The sequence below is a fragment of the Lethenteron reissneri genome, unplaced genomic scaffold, assembly GCF_015708825.2.
Source record: "Lethenteron reissneri isolate LAM-NWPU_2019-01 unplaced genomic scaffold, ASM1570882v1 scaffold_1471, whole genome shotgun sequence".
Lineage (NCBI taxonomy): Eukaryota > Metazoa > Chordata > Hyperoartia > Petromyzontiformes > Petromyzontidae > Lethenteron > Lethenteron reissneri.
Window position 1 is genome coordinate 1 of NW_026891192.1, and position 15,198 is coordinate 15,198.

The window sequence follows — 15,198 nt, forward strand, 5'->3', positions numbered from 1 at the left end:
ACCGCCAACACCACCGCCAACAACCACCCCCACGACCAACCAACACCCGCCACCATCCCCCACCCTCCCCCACCCGAGAAGCCTCCTCTCTCTCGCTGCCGCCCCCCTCCGGCGGTGTTGGCAGTGCGGCGGTGGCGGTTGCTGAAAGAAGCAGCCTCTGAGAGCGCCAATGAAGCCGGACCACCAGCGGCGCGGCAGGGAGCCAGCGGTGGTGCGCGGCAGCAGGGGCAGCAGGGGCAGCAGAGACAGCAGCAGGGGCAGCAGGGGCAGCAGCAGGGGCAGCACAGCAGGACAGCAGCAGGGCAGCAGCAGGCAGCAGCAGGGACGCAGCACAGCAGCAGTGGGCAGCAGCAGGGGCAGCAGCAGCAGCAGCAGCAGGGACAGCAGCAGGGGCAGCAGCAGGGCAGCAGGGACAGCATCACAGACAGCACATCAGGGACACAGCAGGGACAGCAGCAGGGCAGCAGCAGGGGCAGCAGCAGCAGCACACACAGGACAGCAGCAGGGGCAGCAGCAGAGACAGCAGCAGGGGCAGCAGCAGGGACAGCAGCAGCAGGCAGCAGCAGGGACAGCAGCAGGGGCAGCAGCAGCAGGGCAGCAGCAGGAGCAGGGGCAGGGCGTGGAGCGTCAGACAGGAGCGCCGCGGTGGCCATGGTGGTTGAAAAGTCCTTTCGCTGTGGGAGGGGGGAGGTGCGGGGAGAAGGTGGCGTGTGGTGTGTATGTAGACATTACACACAGACACACACACATTACCACAACAGCAACCGCCATTCGCCACTAAGTGGCGGTGATGTCACCACGACGCTTGTTGCCAGGCCACGTGCACCTTGAGGCTGCCACGTGAAGTGTCGAACGCCCGCTGGCAGGAGGTCACGGGGCAGACCCAGCAGGTGCCACGGGTCGACTGACTGAGATGACCGAGATGACTGGCTGATTGCACCATCTGTGCCCCCTACTGTACCAACTTGCTGTGCTTTAGCCACCCGGCGCTCCGCTCGTTGTTGTGAGCGTCGCTCCTCCGCCCTCCGTTGTTGTTGGAGGGCGACTGCCTCCAACTGCCCAGTAGCGTCCTTCACGAGCCTCCTCCACTGAGGCCGATCTTGACACCGCTGGTACCAGTCATCGGCAAGTCCACTCAGCTCCACGTCCTCCTGTACCACATCACTCCATCTCTTCTCTAGCCCGTGCCACGCCCGTTTAGCCCCCTCGATCCGGCCGAACAAAAGCTGTTTAGGCATGCGGTGGCTGGGCATGCGGGCTACATGACCCAGCCAACGCAGCCTTGCCTGCCGGAGGAGCTCACCGATGGGACTTTGCCCAGATCTTTCAAGGATTTGTGAGCTCCTCACACAATCCAGCCTATTTAAACCCAACAACCAGCACAACAACCACCACACAAACAACAACCACCACCACACAAACAACAACAACCATCACCACAACAACCACCACAACCACCACCACACAAACAACAACCAGAACAACAACCACCACCACACAAACAACCATCACCACAACAACCACCACCACACAAACAACAACCACCACAACAACCACCACCACACAAACAACCATCACCACAACAACAACCACCACACAAACAACAACAACCACCACCACACAAACAACAACAACCACCACCACACAAACAACACCACAACCACCACCACACAAACAACAACCACCACAACAACCACCACACAAACAACCACCACACAAACAACCACCACCACCACAACAACCACCACCACAACAACCACCACCACAACCACTACAACCACAACCACAACAACAACCACCACTACAACCACCACCACAGCAACCACCCACCACCACAACCACCACAACAACCACCACCACAACAACCACCACAACAACCACCACCACAACAACCACCACAACAACCACCACAACAACCACCACCACCACAACAACCACCACCACTACAACCACCACCACAACAACCACCACCACAACAACCACCACCACCACCACTACAACCTCCAACCTGGGTGCCGCCATCTTGAACTTGGCGATGGTCTCCGGGTTATGACGTCACCGGGAATCGTTTGTTCGATTCTCATCGATTCTAATCGTTGGTTTGCGCGTCTCTCTCTGCTAATCGATTCCCATCGATTATAATCATCGTTTTGCGTGTCTCCCTCTCTCTGATGATCGATTATCATCGATTACATTATCCGTTCCGCTGGCTCCGTGTGGCTATGAGACGTTGACCACCTCGCCTGGTCTACAGGAGGTCGTGGGTTCGATCCCGACCCTGACCACAACAACCACCACAACCACCACAACAACCACCATAACCACCACAACCACCACCACAACAACCCCCACTACCACCACTACAACTACCACCACAACAACTACCACAACCACCACCACAACAACAACAACCACCACAACAACCACAACAACCACCACTACCACCACCACTACAACCACCACCACAACCACCACCACAAAAACCACCACAACCACCACCAGAACCACAACCACCACAACAACCACCACAACAACCCCCTACTCACAGCACTTGCCCCTACAGCCTGCTAGAGGCTACACGGGGGATCTTTGTCTCTGTGTGTTCATAGCTGCTGCTGCTCACAGCACTTGCCCCTACAGTCTGCTACTACAGGCTACACGGGCATCTTTGTCTTTGCCTTCATAGCTGCTGCTGCTGCTACTACAGCCTGCGCGAGGAGCTGCGTGGTCCGTGTGTGTACGGTACAATGATTCGCGTCTGTGAACCGCTATTAAAACGTAAATAACAATGTTTAAAGCACGGCAACGTCACAATGAAAGCTTAAGGCCCACGAGTAACATAAACAAATCGTTGCAAGTGCACCAATGTGAACGTGAGAGGGCGAGACATGATGGGTAGTCACCAGGCCTCGCCTCACGTCGGGGGACCACGGCCTCGCCTAGCGACTCCGGCCCAACGAGCCGGGCCTGAGATCCAGGCGAGCGCCGAGGCTGAGGCCTAAACAACCTCCTCACCAAGCTCCCAACATTGATCGTTAAATAATTAATTATTGATTTTTTTTTACTAATTCTTTAACGATTAATTTTTGCAATCGAACAAAATCTAATTGCTCATCAATGCGGCAAAGTCACGTAGGTAAAAAAATATACAATTTTAGTTTTGTTAATATAATGAATGCGAGTGAGTGATGTATGGTGAATGTGGATATCCGTGTGTATCTTTACAGCACGGGCTGGTTACTGGGGAGACAAAGGCGGCCTTCATAGCTGCTGCTGCTACTCGCTAACAGCACTTGCCCCTACAGTCTGTCAAGGCTACACGGGGGATCTTTGTCTTTGTAAGCTACAGTGACGGCCTTCATAGCTGCTGCTACTCGCTAACAGCACTTGCCCCAACAGTATGTCAAGGCTACACGGGGCATCTTTGTCTTTGTAAGCTACAGTGACGGCCTTCATAGCTGCTGCTGCTGCTACTCGCTAACAGCACTTGCCCCTACAGTCTGTCAAGGCTACACGGGGGATCTTCCCCCCCCCCACCTCGCCACTATGAATAGACGCGAGTTAATTGACGCGTAGGGGTTTTCATCGAAGCCTTTCGCCGACCCGCTGCTGGATGAGGCTGACCTCGAGAGGGGAGATTTGTACTTTTAGTTATTTCGGTAAAGTCACCATGTAGGTAAAAAATGAAATTAATAAAAATAAAATAATAAAATCACGACGTTTCGGAGGCAACACAAGTCTCCGTCATCAGGTGGGACCGTCACAGCCAGATTTGCTGCATCAAGTGAGTCAGGGATTCTAATTATTTTAAATTTCATTTTTACCTACGTGACTTTACCGAAAGAACCAAGAGTATGAATCCTTGCAGTCACGAAAGCTTCAAATCCAGGGGAGATTTGCTTGACCCCCGCTTCACGTCGCTGGCCAATGCGGCCCGGAGAAAGGCAGGCGACTTTAGACTTCGGAGCTAGAGAAGTGCTCCTGTGCACAACAGCAGTGCTCTCTCTGCAGCCTGTTGAGTACATTGACAGCCGTGAGGCTGCGTGTCTCTCTCATCATCATGGTTTGCTAAGAGATGTTAACTACCTCGCCTGGTACGCAGGAGGTCGTGGGTTCTATCCCAACCCTGACGCTTCTACTGTCTGTTTGGAGTTTTGCGGTGTCTCTCTCCGTGGTCGCGTGAAATTTTCTCCACATTTATAGAATCAACGTCGCGCGTTTGGAGACTATTTGGATGCTCGACGTTTCCACGTGGTCATCATTGTGGGTTTTTTGCTTTTATCATTTTCAATTTGTTATCTTTTTAATTAAACATTTCTATGGACGTGACTTTACCGAAAGAACCAAGAATATAACTCAACTACACTTTTATATTACCAAGCTCAGGGCCCACTGAGTGTCTGTGGCTCTTTTTCACAAGTGACCTCACAGCAAGTTGGTTTCTTGCCCGTCTCTACATCGCCTGAAGGCGCGATAACCCACTTATGCCTGGACTTTCTCCCCCGTGGCTGACTTGATTTTTCAAGGAATTATTTTGTCGCTGGTAGTAGACCGGAGTAGGTATGCATGTGCTCATGTTTGCTGAACTTATTTTGCACCGTACGTAGCCAAGGAGTGCTCATCGGAGTCAGGACCATCGTGACAGGTGTAATGGATGATGATGATGATGCAACAGTGACGTCCACTGTAACACTAATGACGATCACACTCTCTCCGTCTCCACCACAGCATTCACCTGACCAAGTACTGAGACTAAAACGACTTCACCGTCTCCAGCAACGCCTTGGAGAAAGTCCTCGCCGGAGGGGTCAGAGGTCAGCGGTTCAGAGGTCACTCTGCCCGACTCCTCCGTCTCCTGCTGCCGACATCGCGCGTGGGTTCACGATGGCCAGCTGGAGACTGCTTCAAGCGCAGCTGCTGCTGCTGCTGGGCGCAAGCGGTTGGCCTCGCGCAACCGGTACGAGGCTCTGTCTTGTTTTAAAAACTTTTGGCGTCATCTGGTCCAACCCATGTGAGACTAGGCTCTAAGGAAAGCTGTCTCGGGTGTGGACCAATCAACCTCAAGGACAGTGCACATTATCAGAGTTATGTTTTTTGTTTGCATTATGACTGCAGGTATTGTGGTCTATGCAAACATGACTCCTTGTAAAAAGGTGTCAGTTTTGTTGCCAGATAGAAGGGTAAAAAACCAATTATCATATTTTTACTGGCAAATGAGTTTCCCATAGTTTATTGAACCAGTTAAGGCGCCCACTGAGATTTTTATTATATATTATAGCTCTTTGTCAGAAGCGACCTGGTGATCGCAGGTTATAGCTCCACAAAGTGGCTTATTGGCACGTGCACATTTATAGTAGTGGCCAAATACTTTCATCATCATCGTCGTCATCGTCGCGAGACATAAACCGGAGGACCCGGAGAAAAACGAACGCGACCACGGGGAGGGAGACATGCAAACTTCATGTCTACAGCAGGCATCACGGTCAGGATTGAACCCATGAACCTCCTGCAAAGATAGCGACGGAGTGAGATGAGAAAAAAAAACTGATAGAGACGAGACAACAACGTAGTGAATTGAGAAGTGATGTGCATAAGAGAGGGGCGCCGTGGCGGTGAGATGTTGACCACCTCGCCTGGTACACAGGAGGTCGTGGGTTCGATCCCGACCCGGACACCTGCTGCTGTATATTTGGGGTTTGCGTGTCTCTCTCTCTCTCCGTGGTGAGATGTTAACAACCTCGCCTGGTATACAGGAGGCCGTGGGTTCGATCCCGACTCCTGATGCCTGCCGTATATTTGGAGTTTGCCTGTTCTCCCCGTGGTCACGTGGATTTTTCTCCAGGTCCTCCGGGTGTTCGCTGGACATTTAGAATCAACGTGCATTTTAGAGTATTTGGCTGCTATAAATGTCCACACGATAAGCCACGTCGTTGAGCTGTATAGCTCGTTCTCTCTCTGGCAGGGCGAGCGATAGCCGTCAGAGCGCTACAAGTTGAAATCGTTGCTACTGTTGGATTGCAATGGGGGTGTTTGGGTGCTCATTCCAATTGGACATCCTGGAAATCCCACATTGGCGGTGACACTTGTGCATCACAGCAAGCAGCGCCTGGGTTCAAATCCCGACTTGGGCACCTTTCTGCATGGAGTGTGTTCTTGTTGTTGTTTCCAAAGCACGTGCGTACTTTGGACGTCTTTGGCACCGTACGTAGCCCACCGTGCTCATCGGAGTTGTGGGGGAAGGACAACAAACGAAACACAAACTGAAAAATTGGATTCCACCACACAGCAGCAGCAGCAGCAGCGGTAGCAACATCGGCCACTACGGTGAAACCCTGGCAGGACCCTCCTGGACAATAACCCTTGAGACTCTGAGGCGTTTGCTTGGGTAAGCGGCCAATCATAATAACAATGATGATGATGACGATAACGACCTCTTGACCTTGTCCCAGAGGTCGCAACCGGGTACCCGATACCCGTACCCTACCCGATACCCGGCTACCCGTACCCGGTCGGGTACGGGTAGCCGTTTGCGACCCTGGTGCGGCCGGGTACGGGTAGGCCGTGAGTCACTGGTGAGTCACCGTTTGTCACTCATTTCCCAACGTCTTGTCTCTTCTCACAATTCAAGTTCCTAGAATCAACCCACCCGCGCCTGCAACATGGCTTCATCCCAGAGGTCGCAATCGGGTACCCGTACCCGTACCCTACTCGTACCCGGCCGGGTACGGGTAGGGAACGGGTACCCGTTTGCGACCCTGGTGCGGCCGGGTACGGGTACAGCCGGGTACGGGTACGGGTATCGGGTACCCGATTGCGACCCTGGTGTGGCCGGGTACGGGTAAGGAATCAAAACCCGTTTGCGACCTCTGACACAGACCTACACACACCTACACACACCTAAACAGACCTACACACACACAGACGGACCTATACACACACATAACGACCTCTTGACCTTGTCCACCTCCGCCTGTCCGTCCTGTCCGTCGCAGGCTCCGAGTCCCCGGTGCGGCGGGAGCTGTCGTGCGAGGGTCGTCCCGTCGACCTGCGCTGCCCGGGCAGCTACGTCATCGCCGTCAGCTCGGCCTTCTACGGCCGCACCGACGGACAGATCTGCGAGTCCGAGGCGGCCAAGATGCAGAACACGGCCTGCTTGCAGGTCGAGAGCTTCCACATCGTGGCTCGGAGGTGGGCGCCAGTGTCGTGAGCGTGTGTGTGTGTGCACGCGCGAGTGTAGTGTGCGCGTGTGTGTGTGTGTGCACGCACGCGCGCGAGCGTGTGTGTGTGTGTGCACGCGTGTGTGTGTGTGCACGCGTGTGTGTGTGTGCGTGTGTGTTTGTGTGTGTGAGCGTGTGTGTGTGCACGCACGCGCGCGAGCGTGTGTGTGTGTGTGCACGCGTGTGTGTGTGTGCACGCGTGTGTGTGTGTGCGTGTGTGTGTTTGTGTGTGTGTGTGTGCACGCGTGTGAGTGTGTGTGGGAGTGGTCGTGTAGTTGGCACAGTAAGGGGAGGCACAGCCTCTCCCTGTGGTCGCATGGATTTTTCTCTGGCTACAAACGGTGCAAAAGAAAGTCTCCATACATCCATAGAGACCCACAGACTCGGATAGAGACCCATAGACTCACACAGACACCCACAGCCTCAGAGACCCATAGACTCGCATACATACACGTACATACCTCCAACACAGCATGTACACGAACAAACTCGGGGCACCGGCTACGTGTCACAGTGCGCTAACCCACTCGGCCACCGTCTATCCCTGCCCGCCCCCCCCCCCCCCCCAGTAAGAATCATAATAATTATAATGAATATGCCAGTCATTTGATAGCCACAAAGGGCCTGATTCTCATCATCACCCTCTCACAGGAGGGTCCTGCACTGGGGATGCTTGGCCCAGCTGTGGCCGAGAGTCGCGGCACCGGTGTGTGTGTGTCTGTGTGTGTCTGTGTGTCTGTGTGTGTCTGTGTGTGTCTGTGTGTGTGTGTCTGTGTGTGTGTGTCTGTGTGTGTGTGTGTCTATGTGTGTCTGTGTGTGTCTGTGTGTGTGTGTCTGTGTGTGTCTGTGTGTGTGTGTCTGTGTGTGTCTGTGTGTGTCTGTGTGTCTGTGTGTGTCTGTGTGTGTGTGTCTGTGTGTGTGTGTCTGTGTGTGTCTGTGTGTCTGTGTGTGTCTGTGTGTGTCTGTGTGTCTGTGTGTGTGTGTCTGTGTGTGTGTGTCTGTGTGTGTGTGTGTCTATGTGTGTCTGTGTGTGTCTGTGTGTGTGTGTGTCTGTGTGTGTGTGTGTGTCTGTGTGTGTGTGTCTGTGTGTGTGTCTGTGTGTGTGTGTCTGTGTGTGTGTGTCTGTGTGTGTGTGTGTGTCTGTGTGTGTCTGTGTGTGTCTGTGTGTGTGTCTGTGTGTGTGTGTCTGTGTGGAGGGAGCGGCAGTGTAGCGGTTAGCGCGCTGCGCTATGAACCTGGTGAACCGGGTTCAATTCCCGCTCACGGCCAGCACCAGTGACGATTATCTGAAATGGTCCCGGGCCTCTCCTAGGTCGACTCAGCCTTGGTGCAATGTGTAAACATCGCCACTAGGGAGACAAAGGGCGTGGTGTTGGCCACCCACCCCCTCGTGTGCCGTGCTGGCCTTCATAGGTGCTGGCTAACAGCACTTGCCCCAACAGTCTGTTACAGGCTACACGGGGGATCTTTGTCTTTTGTTTTGTGTGGGCGGGGGGGTTAACGCGCGTGCTCGTTACCCCCCCCCTCCTCCTCTCTACGCCGCTCCGCTCCCCCTGCCCCCCGCAGGTGCAACAACAGGACGTGGTGCCACGTCGTCGCTGGCAACGAGCTGTTTCCGGACCCCTGTCCCGGGACGTACAAGTACCTGGAGGTTTGGTACAAGTGCGTCCCCTACAGTGAGTACTTGCGGAGCGCGCACACGCACACGCACACACACGCACGCACATGCACGCACACGCACGCACACACACGCACGCACACACGCACACACGCACGCACACACACGCACGGACGCACACGCGGGCAAAGATCGCCCCCCCCGTAACGCCCTTTGACAGGCTGTCGGGGCAAGCACCGATGAAGGCTGGTACGGCACATGAGGGGGTGTGAGTGGCCAGCACCACGCCCGGCCGTCTTTGTCTCCCCAGTGCTAGCGATGTTTACGCACTGCACCAGGCAACCGAGGGGAGGCCCATGACAGGTTTAAACAATCGTCACTGATGTTGGGCGTGAGCACGAATTTAACTCGGGTTACCGGGTTCAAAGCTCAGCGTGCTAATCGCTTGCAGTCCACCACTGACCCGTACATTGTTTGCACCTGCGGACTGGAAGATATTCGGTGTGATTACGAAACACACAAACATATGTACCACTCTTAGCTTGAGACATAGCTGATAAAACCAAAGAATTCAATTGTGTGCGCTCACCAAAAGTTATGCAGGTTGTAAATAAATATTTATTATGAAATCGAATCAACGCTTTTCTAACAGTTTTCGGCGTTAATTGACAGCATGGCGATTATGTGACATCGTCATTGCCTTGTTTCGTGTAATTGTTGACCGCATTTCTGGCGTAACTGTCAGCGCTGTGCGTTCATGAGCCTTATAGACTGCATTGATTACAATAGAACTAACACGCTAAATACGAGTACTACAACGTTATTGGAAAATCGTCCTATTGTGAAATTTGATGTCGTATAGTGAAAAAATATTTTGCGGCAATCCCAGTAACAACACCTTCGGTTGAAATTCGTTTAGGCTAGGCCTCAGCGCATCCTGGGAAACCCCACAATCCTCTGCATGCCCGCTGTTTCTGTGCAAAAGCTGAATGGCCTGTGTTCACGACGCTTTCATTTCAGCCAAGTGTTTAACCGACGTGCGACGATGAATCTGTCGATTTATGCCACACACAATAAGCCCCCGATGCACATGCCACGTGTGTGTTTAAGAATCGCGATCGTTCCCTGTGGACATTCGGCTTCGTCAGGCTCTGCTGCGACACAGACGGCACCTATGTTGACACACACCCATCAGTACACGTGTCACGTGAGGTTATATCCGGGTCGTTGACGGATTACAACTCGTCACGATGATTGGCTCTACCGGTCCTGGTCCATAGCCAATGGGGGGAAGCCTAGGGGCGTGGCCCTGACGTGATGGGATGGTGACAGCTGTTTGTAGAGGATTGGTTCTGCTGGCTTTGGCCACAGCCAATGGGGGGACGAGTCAGGGGCGTGGTCCCGGGAGCCTACGATGGAGTCTGGAAGATTCCATGGAGGCTAACCAGGATTGGTGGAAAGGTACCACGTGACCCGGGTATTAAATAGGGGTGGAGACGAACGACACGTGGTCAGAACTGGAACGAACGGAGGAGGAGGCCACGCGAAAACGGGGGTCCAGGCTGCCACGTGGTCTAGCCTGCCACGTGGTCCAGGCTGCCACGTGGTCCAGGCTGCCACGTGGCAGTGCGTCTCTCTCTCTCTCTCTATCCCTCTCACGCTGCCTGTCAGCAGCGTGAAGGAAGTGCTGTAATGAAAAGTGAATAAAGACCGGATTCCAGAAGTCGCTTCAACGACCTTTATTACACACGCATGCAAACGGTGGCGAGATGTTAACTACCTCGCCTGCTATACAGGAGGTCGTGGGTTCGATCCCGACCCTGACGCCTGCTGTATATTTGGAGATTGTGTGTCTCTCATCATCATCACGGTGGCTAGGAGATGTTAACTACCTCGCCTGGTACACAGGAGGTCGTGGGTTCGATCACCAACCTTGACACCTGCTCTATATTTGGAGTCTGCGTGTCTCATCATCATCATCACGGTGGCTAGGAGATGTTAACTACCTCGCCTGCTATACAGGAGGTCGTGGGTTCGATCCCAACCCTGAGGCCTGTATACTTGTGTAATGCGGGCGTAAACGACCTTCCGGAAGTGACGTCATGGGGGGAGGAGTTACGTCACGTGGGGGACAGGGTTCAGGGTTATAAGGGGAGAAACCGGAAGCAGTAGGGAGTGATCGGAGACTGGGGAAAGTGTAAGGCCATGCAGGGCGGAGTGGGGAAGAGAGTGTGGCGAGATCGCCACACACACAGACCTCGAGGATCGGCACCGTCGGCCAGCGGTGACCGACCCCGGGGCTGGAGGAGCAGCGAGGAGGCTGCAGAGAGAGCAGCGGGTCTGCAAGGGTGGAGTTGAGCAGCGGGGGGGGGGGGTCTGCACGACGAGACAGCAGCGGGTCTGCAAGGAGGGAGTGGGCTACGTGAGCGACAGCAGCCTGGGGGCTGCAGAGCGAAGAGTATATAGGGGAGTGCTGTGAAGTGGGCTACGTAAGCGATAGCAGCCTGGGGCTGCAGAGCGAAGAGTAAGGGGGAGTGCCGTGAGGGAAAAGAGATCGAACCCAAATAAAGGACACAGGACAGAGAGAAGCGTCCGAGTCTTTTATTACACTGGTGTTGGAAGTGTAACGGCATGGCAAAACAACTGAGAAAAAAGATTATTCCGTCTCCGGCATCGGCTTCTTCTTCCGACGACGAAGACCTTCCTCCTACGGTGGACCTGACTCCGACAGATGAGGAGATCCGTGCTGGGACGAGTGCGGGTCCGGGGGTCCAAGAGGTCGTCGCGTCGGCGGACCCGTCTTCACTAAAGAACGTGGATTTAAGATGGAGTCAGATGGCGGAGCAACTTGAAACTCTCAAGAACGTACTTGCACAGTTGTGTGAGCTCGTCACGCCGGGAATGGCGTCTGGGGGAGATGTTGGTGGTCCGCAGGAGCCCGGGTTGTCTTCGCTGTCGCCGCCATCAGCCACGCGGCGTGAGGACGCCATCTTGGGCGTGGCGCACGAGGAAAGGCGGGAAGCCGCCATTTTGGGCTCTTCTCGGCGTAAGGCCGCCATCTTGTCGACACCACGTTGGGACGCCATGTTGAATCTGCCACCCGATGAGTCAGCGGCGTCACTTGCCGACTGTAAAAGAATTCTCCATCGGGGGAGATTGGAGCGCGTTCGCCTGCAGATTTTTGGCAGCGGTACGCACGGCGAGGTGGACTGACGCGGAGGCATTAGAAGTTCTTCCGACTCTTCTCGATGATGAGTCTGTTAGATTCTTCCGCTCCATAAAAGCCGCAAAGAAGAAAACGTTGCGAGGAGTATTCACCGAAATGGCTGACGCTTACGAACCACCGGACGATGCTCATCGCCGGTTTGTGCAACGACAGCGCGCACCCGAGGAGTCTCCGGTGGCGTATAGGGGCGCGGTGCTAGAACTGGCTATGGCTGCATACCCGGAGACGGAGCCTGACCTGCTGGAACCTCTCATCCTGGGAAAGATGCTGGAGCTGTCCCGGGATCTCGGCATTCCTATGCCGGTGTGTGATCATGAGAAGCTCACCTCCCGGGCTGCGGCCAGATGTCTAGATGCCCAGTTCAACCTGCGCCGGTGGAAGCAGGTTACGGCGTGGACGGGGGGGCCTATCGTCGAAGGTGGAGCCTTGGGTTGGGACCCCAAAAAGGCAGTTTTTGTGCCAGACGACAGGGGCCCGCAGGAGCTGTCGGCTGCCGCGACTCCGTGGACGGGCCGAGGGGGGCCGGGGCCACGGGCTGCGCCGCCGACACGGCCGCGTCGGGACGGGGCGTCTGCAGCGCGCCGTAACGACATCGACTGTTTCCGCTGCGGCCGTAAAGGCCATTACGCTCGGGACTGCTGGGCCCGCGTTCCGGGTCCGCCCCAGCAGGAGGCCTCGACTGCGGCCGCTCCAGGAAAGGATTCGCCAGCACAGGCAAGTCGGTGCGCACCAGACACCCGGCAAGGCTTGACACCTCATTCATCACCGTTGTCGTGCGATCCGGGTATTGTTAATAACGGGAGGCCATCGACTGCGCCTTGTCGCTCGGTAACGCAGTGGCGTAAGCTGGCTCGGCGGGTTGTCGCGGCCGCTACCGGTTCGTCCACCGTACCTGGGTCGATACAAGGGGTGGACGTGCGGATTTTGGTAGATTCTGGAGCGTCCGCGACCATTATTTCTGATGTAATATTTCATCTCTTGAACATCCCACCAGAGGCCGTGAGTCCAGCTTACGCTTCCTGCATCGCCGCGAAGGGGGGTAGCATGGGCATTGTGGGCCAGGTGAACGCTAACATCGCTATCGGGGGAGTGTCTGCCTCGGGAATTGTGTTAATTTCGAGGTCTCTTGCGGTTCCTTGTTTGTTAGGGACCGATTTTCTGGCCAGAATGCCCATTCTGATTAGAATTAATGAGAGCTGCATTAAGCTACCGGAAGGCCGAAAAATTGCGTTTTTGCCGTCAGCCTGGGGGCGACCTGATCCTGTCGCCCAGGTGCAGGCGTTGTCCGAGGTGTCTGTTGATATTCCACCTGGCTCACAGATACTCATTCCCTTGCGTTATCGGAAGCCTGTACCTGGTCGTCAAGGAGCGATTGGTGTTTTGTTGTCGCCGTCCGCCGCTATTACGGGTGGATCGGCACTGGTTGGGGCACAAACTATTGTCCGGCCAGACCAACAGCCGTTTTTGCAAGTGCTTAACGCGAGTACCGAAAGCGTGTGTGTGCCGGCGGGTACTGTTGTGGCACATGCCACTACTGCGTTTACAGCTCATGATAATTTGTCCAGCCGGGGAGTTGTTGGAGGTGTTTCGGGGGCCGGAGCTGCAGATGATCGCTGGATCGCTGAATTGTGTGCGGAAAATTCGGTTCTTTCCGGGGAACAACGTTGTGCGATTCGTAAATTATTATTCAGCTATTCTGACGTGTTTAGCTCTGACGATTTGGACTTGGGACGCACCTCGTTGCTTTACCATCATATTGACACAGGGGACGCTGCCCCTATTCGGTTAAACTTGCACCGGATGAGTCCGGCGGAACGCGAGCATGTTCGAGGGGCAGTGGATGACATGTTGGCTGCGGACATAATATCTCCGCCTAACAGCCCATGGGGCGCGCCTGTTGTTTTGGTCAAAAAGAAAGATGGCAAATTGAGATTTTGTGTTGATTTTAGTAAATTAAATAAAGTGTCGGTAGCAGATGCATATCTCCTGCCGCATATGGACGACTCTCTCGATGCCTTGTCGGGGGCGAAGTTTTTCTCGACGCTAGATCTCTCTTCGGGCTTCTGGCAGCTTCCCCTTGATGAGTCCTCGCGAGAAAAAACAGCTTTCCGTACGCCGCAGGGGTTATTCCAATTTAACTGCCTTCCGATGGGGCTGAATGCGGCCCCTGCCACTTTTCAGAGGTTAATGGAGTTGGTATTAACGGGGTTGCAGTGGGAGACGTGTCTTATATATCTAGACGATGTTATCGTCTTCAGCCGCACATTTGACGAGCATTTATCGCGGTTGGAGGCTGTGTTCACCAGGATGCGCTCTGCTAATTTGAAATTTAAGCCTAAGAAATGTCACCTACTGCAACACTCCGTGCGTTACCTGGGGCACATCGTCAGTGTGGATGGGGTGGCCACGGATCCGGACAAGACTGCATGCGTCCGTGACTGGCCAACCCCTGCCACGGTGGGGGATGTGCGTCGGTTTTTGGGGTTCGCCTCATACTATCGGAGGTTTGTTCCAAACTTTTCTACGATCGCGAGGCCCTTGCATCTCCTTACGGGAAAAGGACATAAATTTGCTTGGGGACCGCCAGAGGAGGCGGCGTTTCGAAGCCTACGCGATCTATTGGCTACGGCGCCGACGTTGGACTATCCGGATTTTGAACATCCCTTTATTCTGGATACGGACGCGAGTGACACGGGTATTGGGGCGGTGTTGTCTCAGTCCAAGGGTGGTGTGGAACGCGTGGTGGCGTATGGTAGCCGGGTTTTGTCTCCAGCTGAGACCCGCTATTGCGTCACACGCAGGGAACTTTTGGCTATTGTTTTTTTTCTCCGCCAATTTCGACCGTACTTGTACGGTCGTTCGTTTATTGTTCGCACGGATCACGCGGCCTTGCAGTATGCGCTTAAAATGGACCAACCATCCGGCCAGCTGGCGCGGTGGTTGGACACGCTGCAGGAATTTTCCTTCCAAATTCACCATCGGAAGGGAGTGCGTCACGCTAATGCGGACGCACTTTCCAGGCTGCCGCAGCGATCCCCTTGCGCGTGTGCGTCGGGGACGCATAGGTGTGGCCCGATTCAGCACCCCCCTCAGCCTGTCGCGTTGGCAGTCGAGGTGCCTGAAGCTCCGCTTGAGCC

The 15,198-nt window shown here is 54.7% G+C and overlaps 1 protein-coding gene across 2 annotated transcripts in view; it reads left to right on the plus strand.

The window, feature by feature from the left end:
- Nucleotides 1-2,462: 2,462 nt before the first annotated feature.
- LOC133362431 (adhesion G protein-coupled receptor L3-like) overlaps nucleotides 2,463-15,198 on the plus strand; it is a 42,079-nt gene continuing 29,343 nt past the window's right edge. The window contains exons 1-4 of one of the 2 annotated variants that reach the window (XM_061581375.1): nucleotides 2,463-2,742; nucleotides 4,729-4,957; nucleotides 6,993-7,188; nucleotides 8,784-8,893. In XM_061581375.1, the coding sequence (XP_061437359.1) occupies nucleotides 4,885-4,957; nucleotides 6,993-7,188; nucleotides 8,784-8,893 (379 nt within the window). In that variant the 5' untranslated portion in view covers nucleotides 2,463-2,742; nucleotides 4,729-4,884. The remainder of the gene's footprint in view (nucleotides 2,743-4,728; nucleotides 4,958-6,992; nucleotides 7,189-8,783; nucleotides 8,894-15,198) is intronic. The other variant, XM_061581376.1, reaches the window with a different exon arrangement.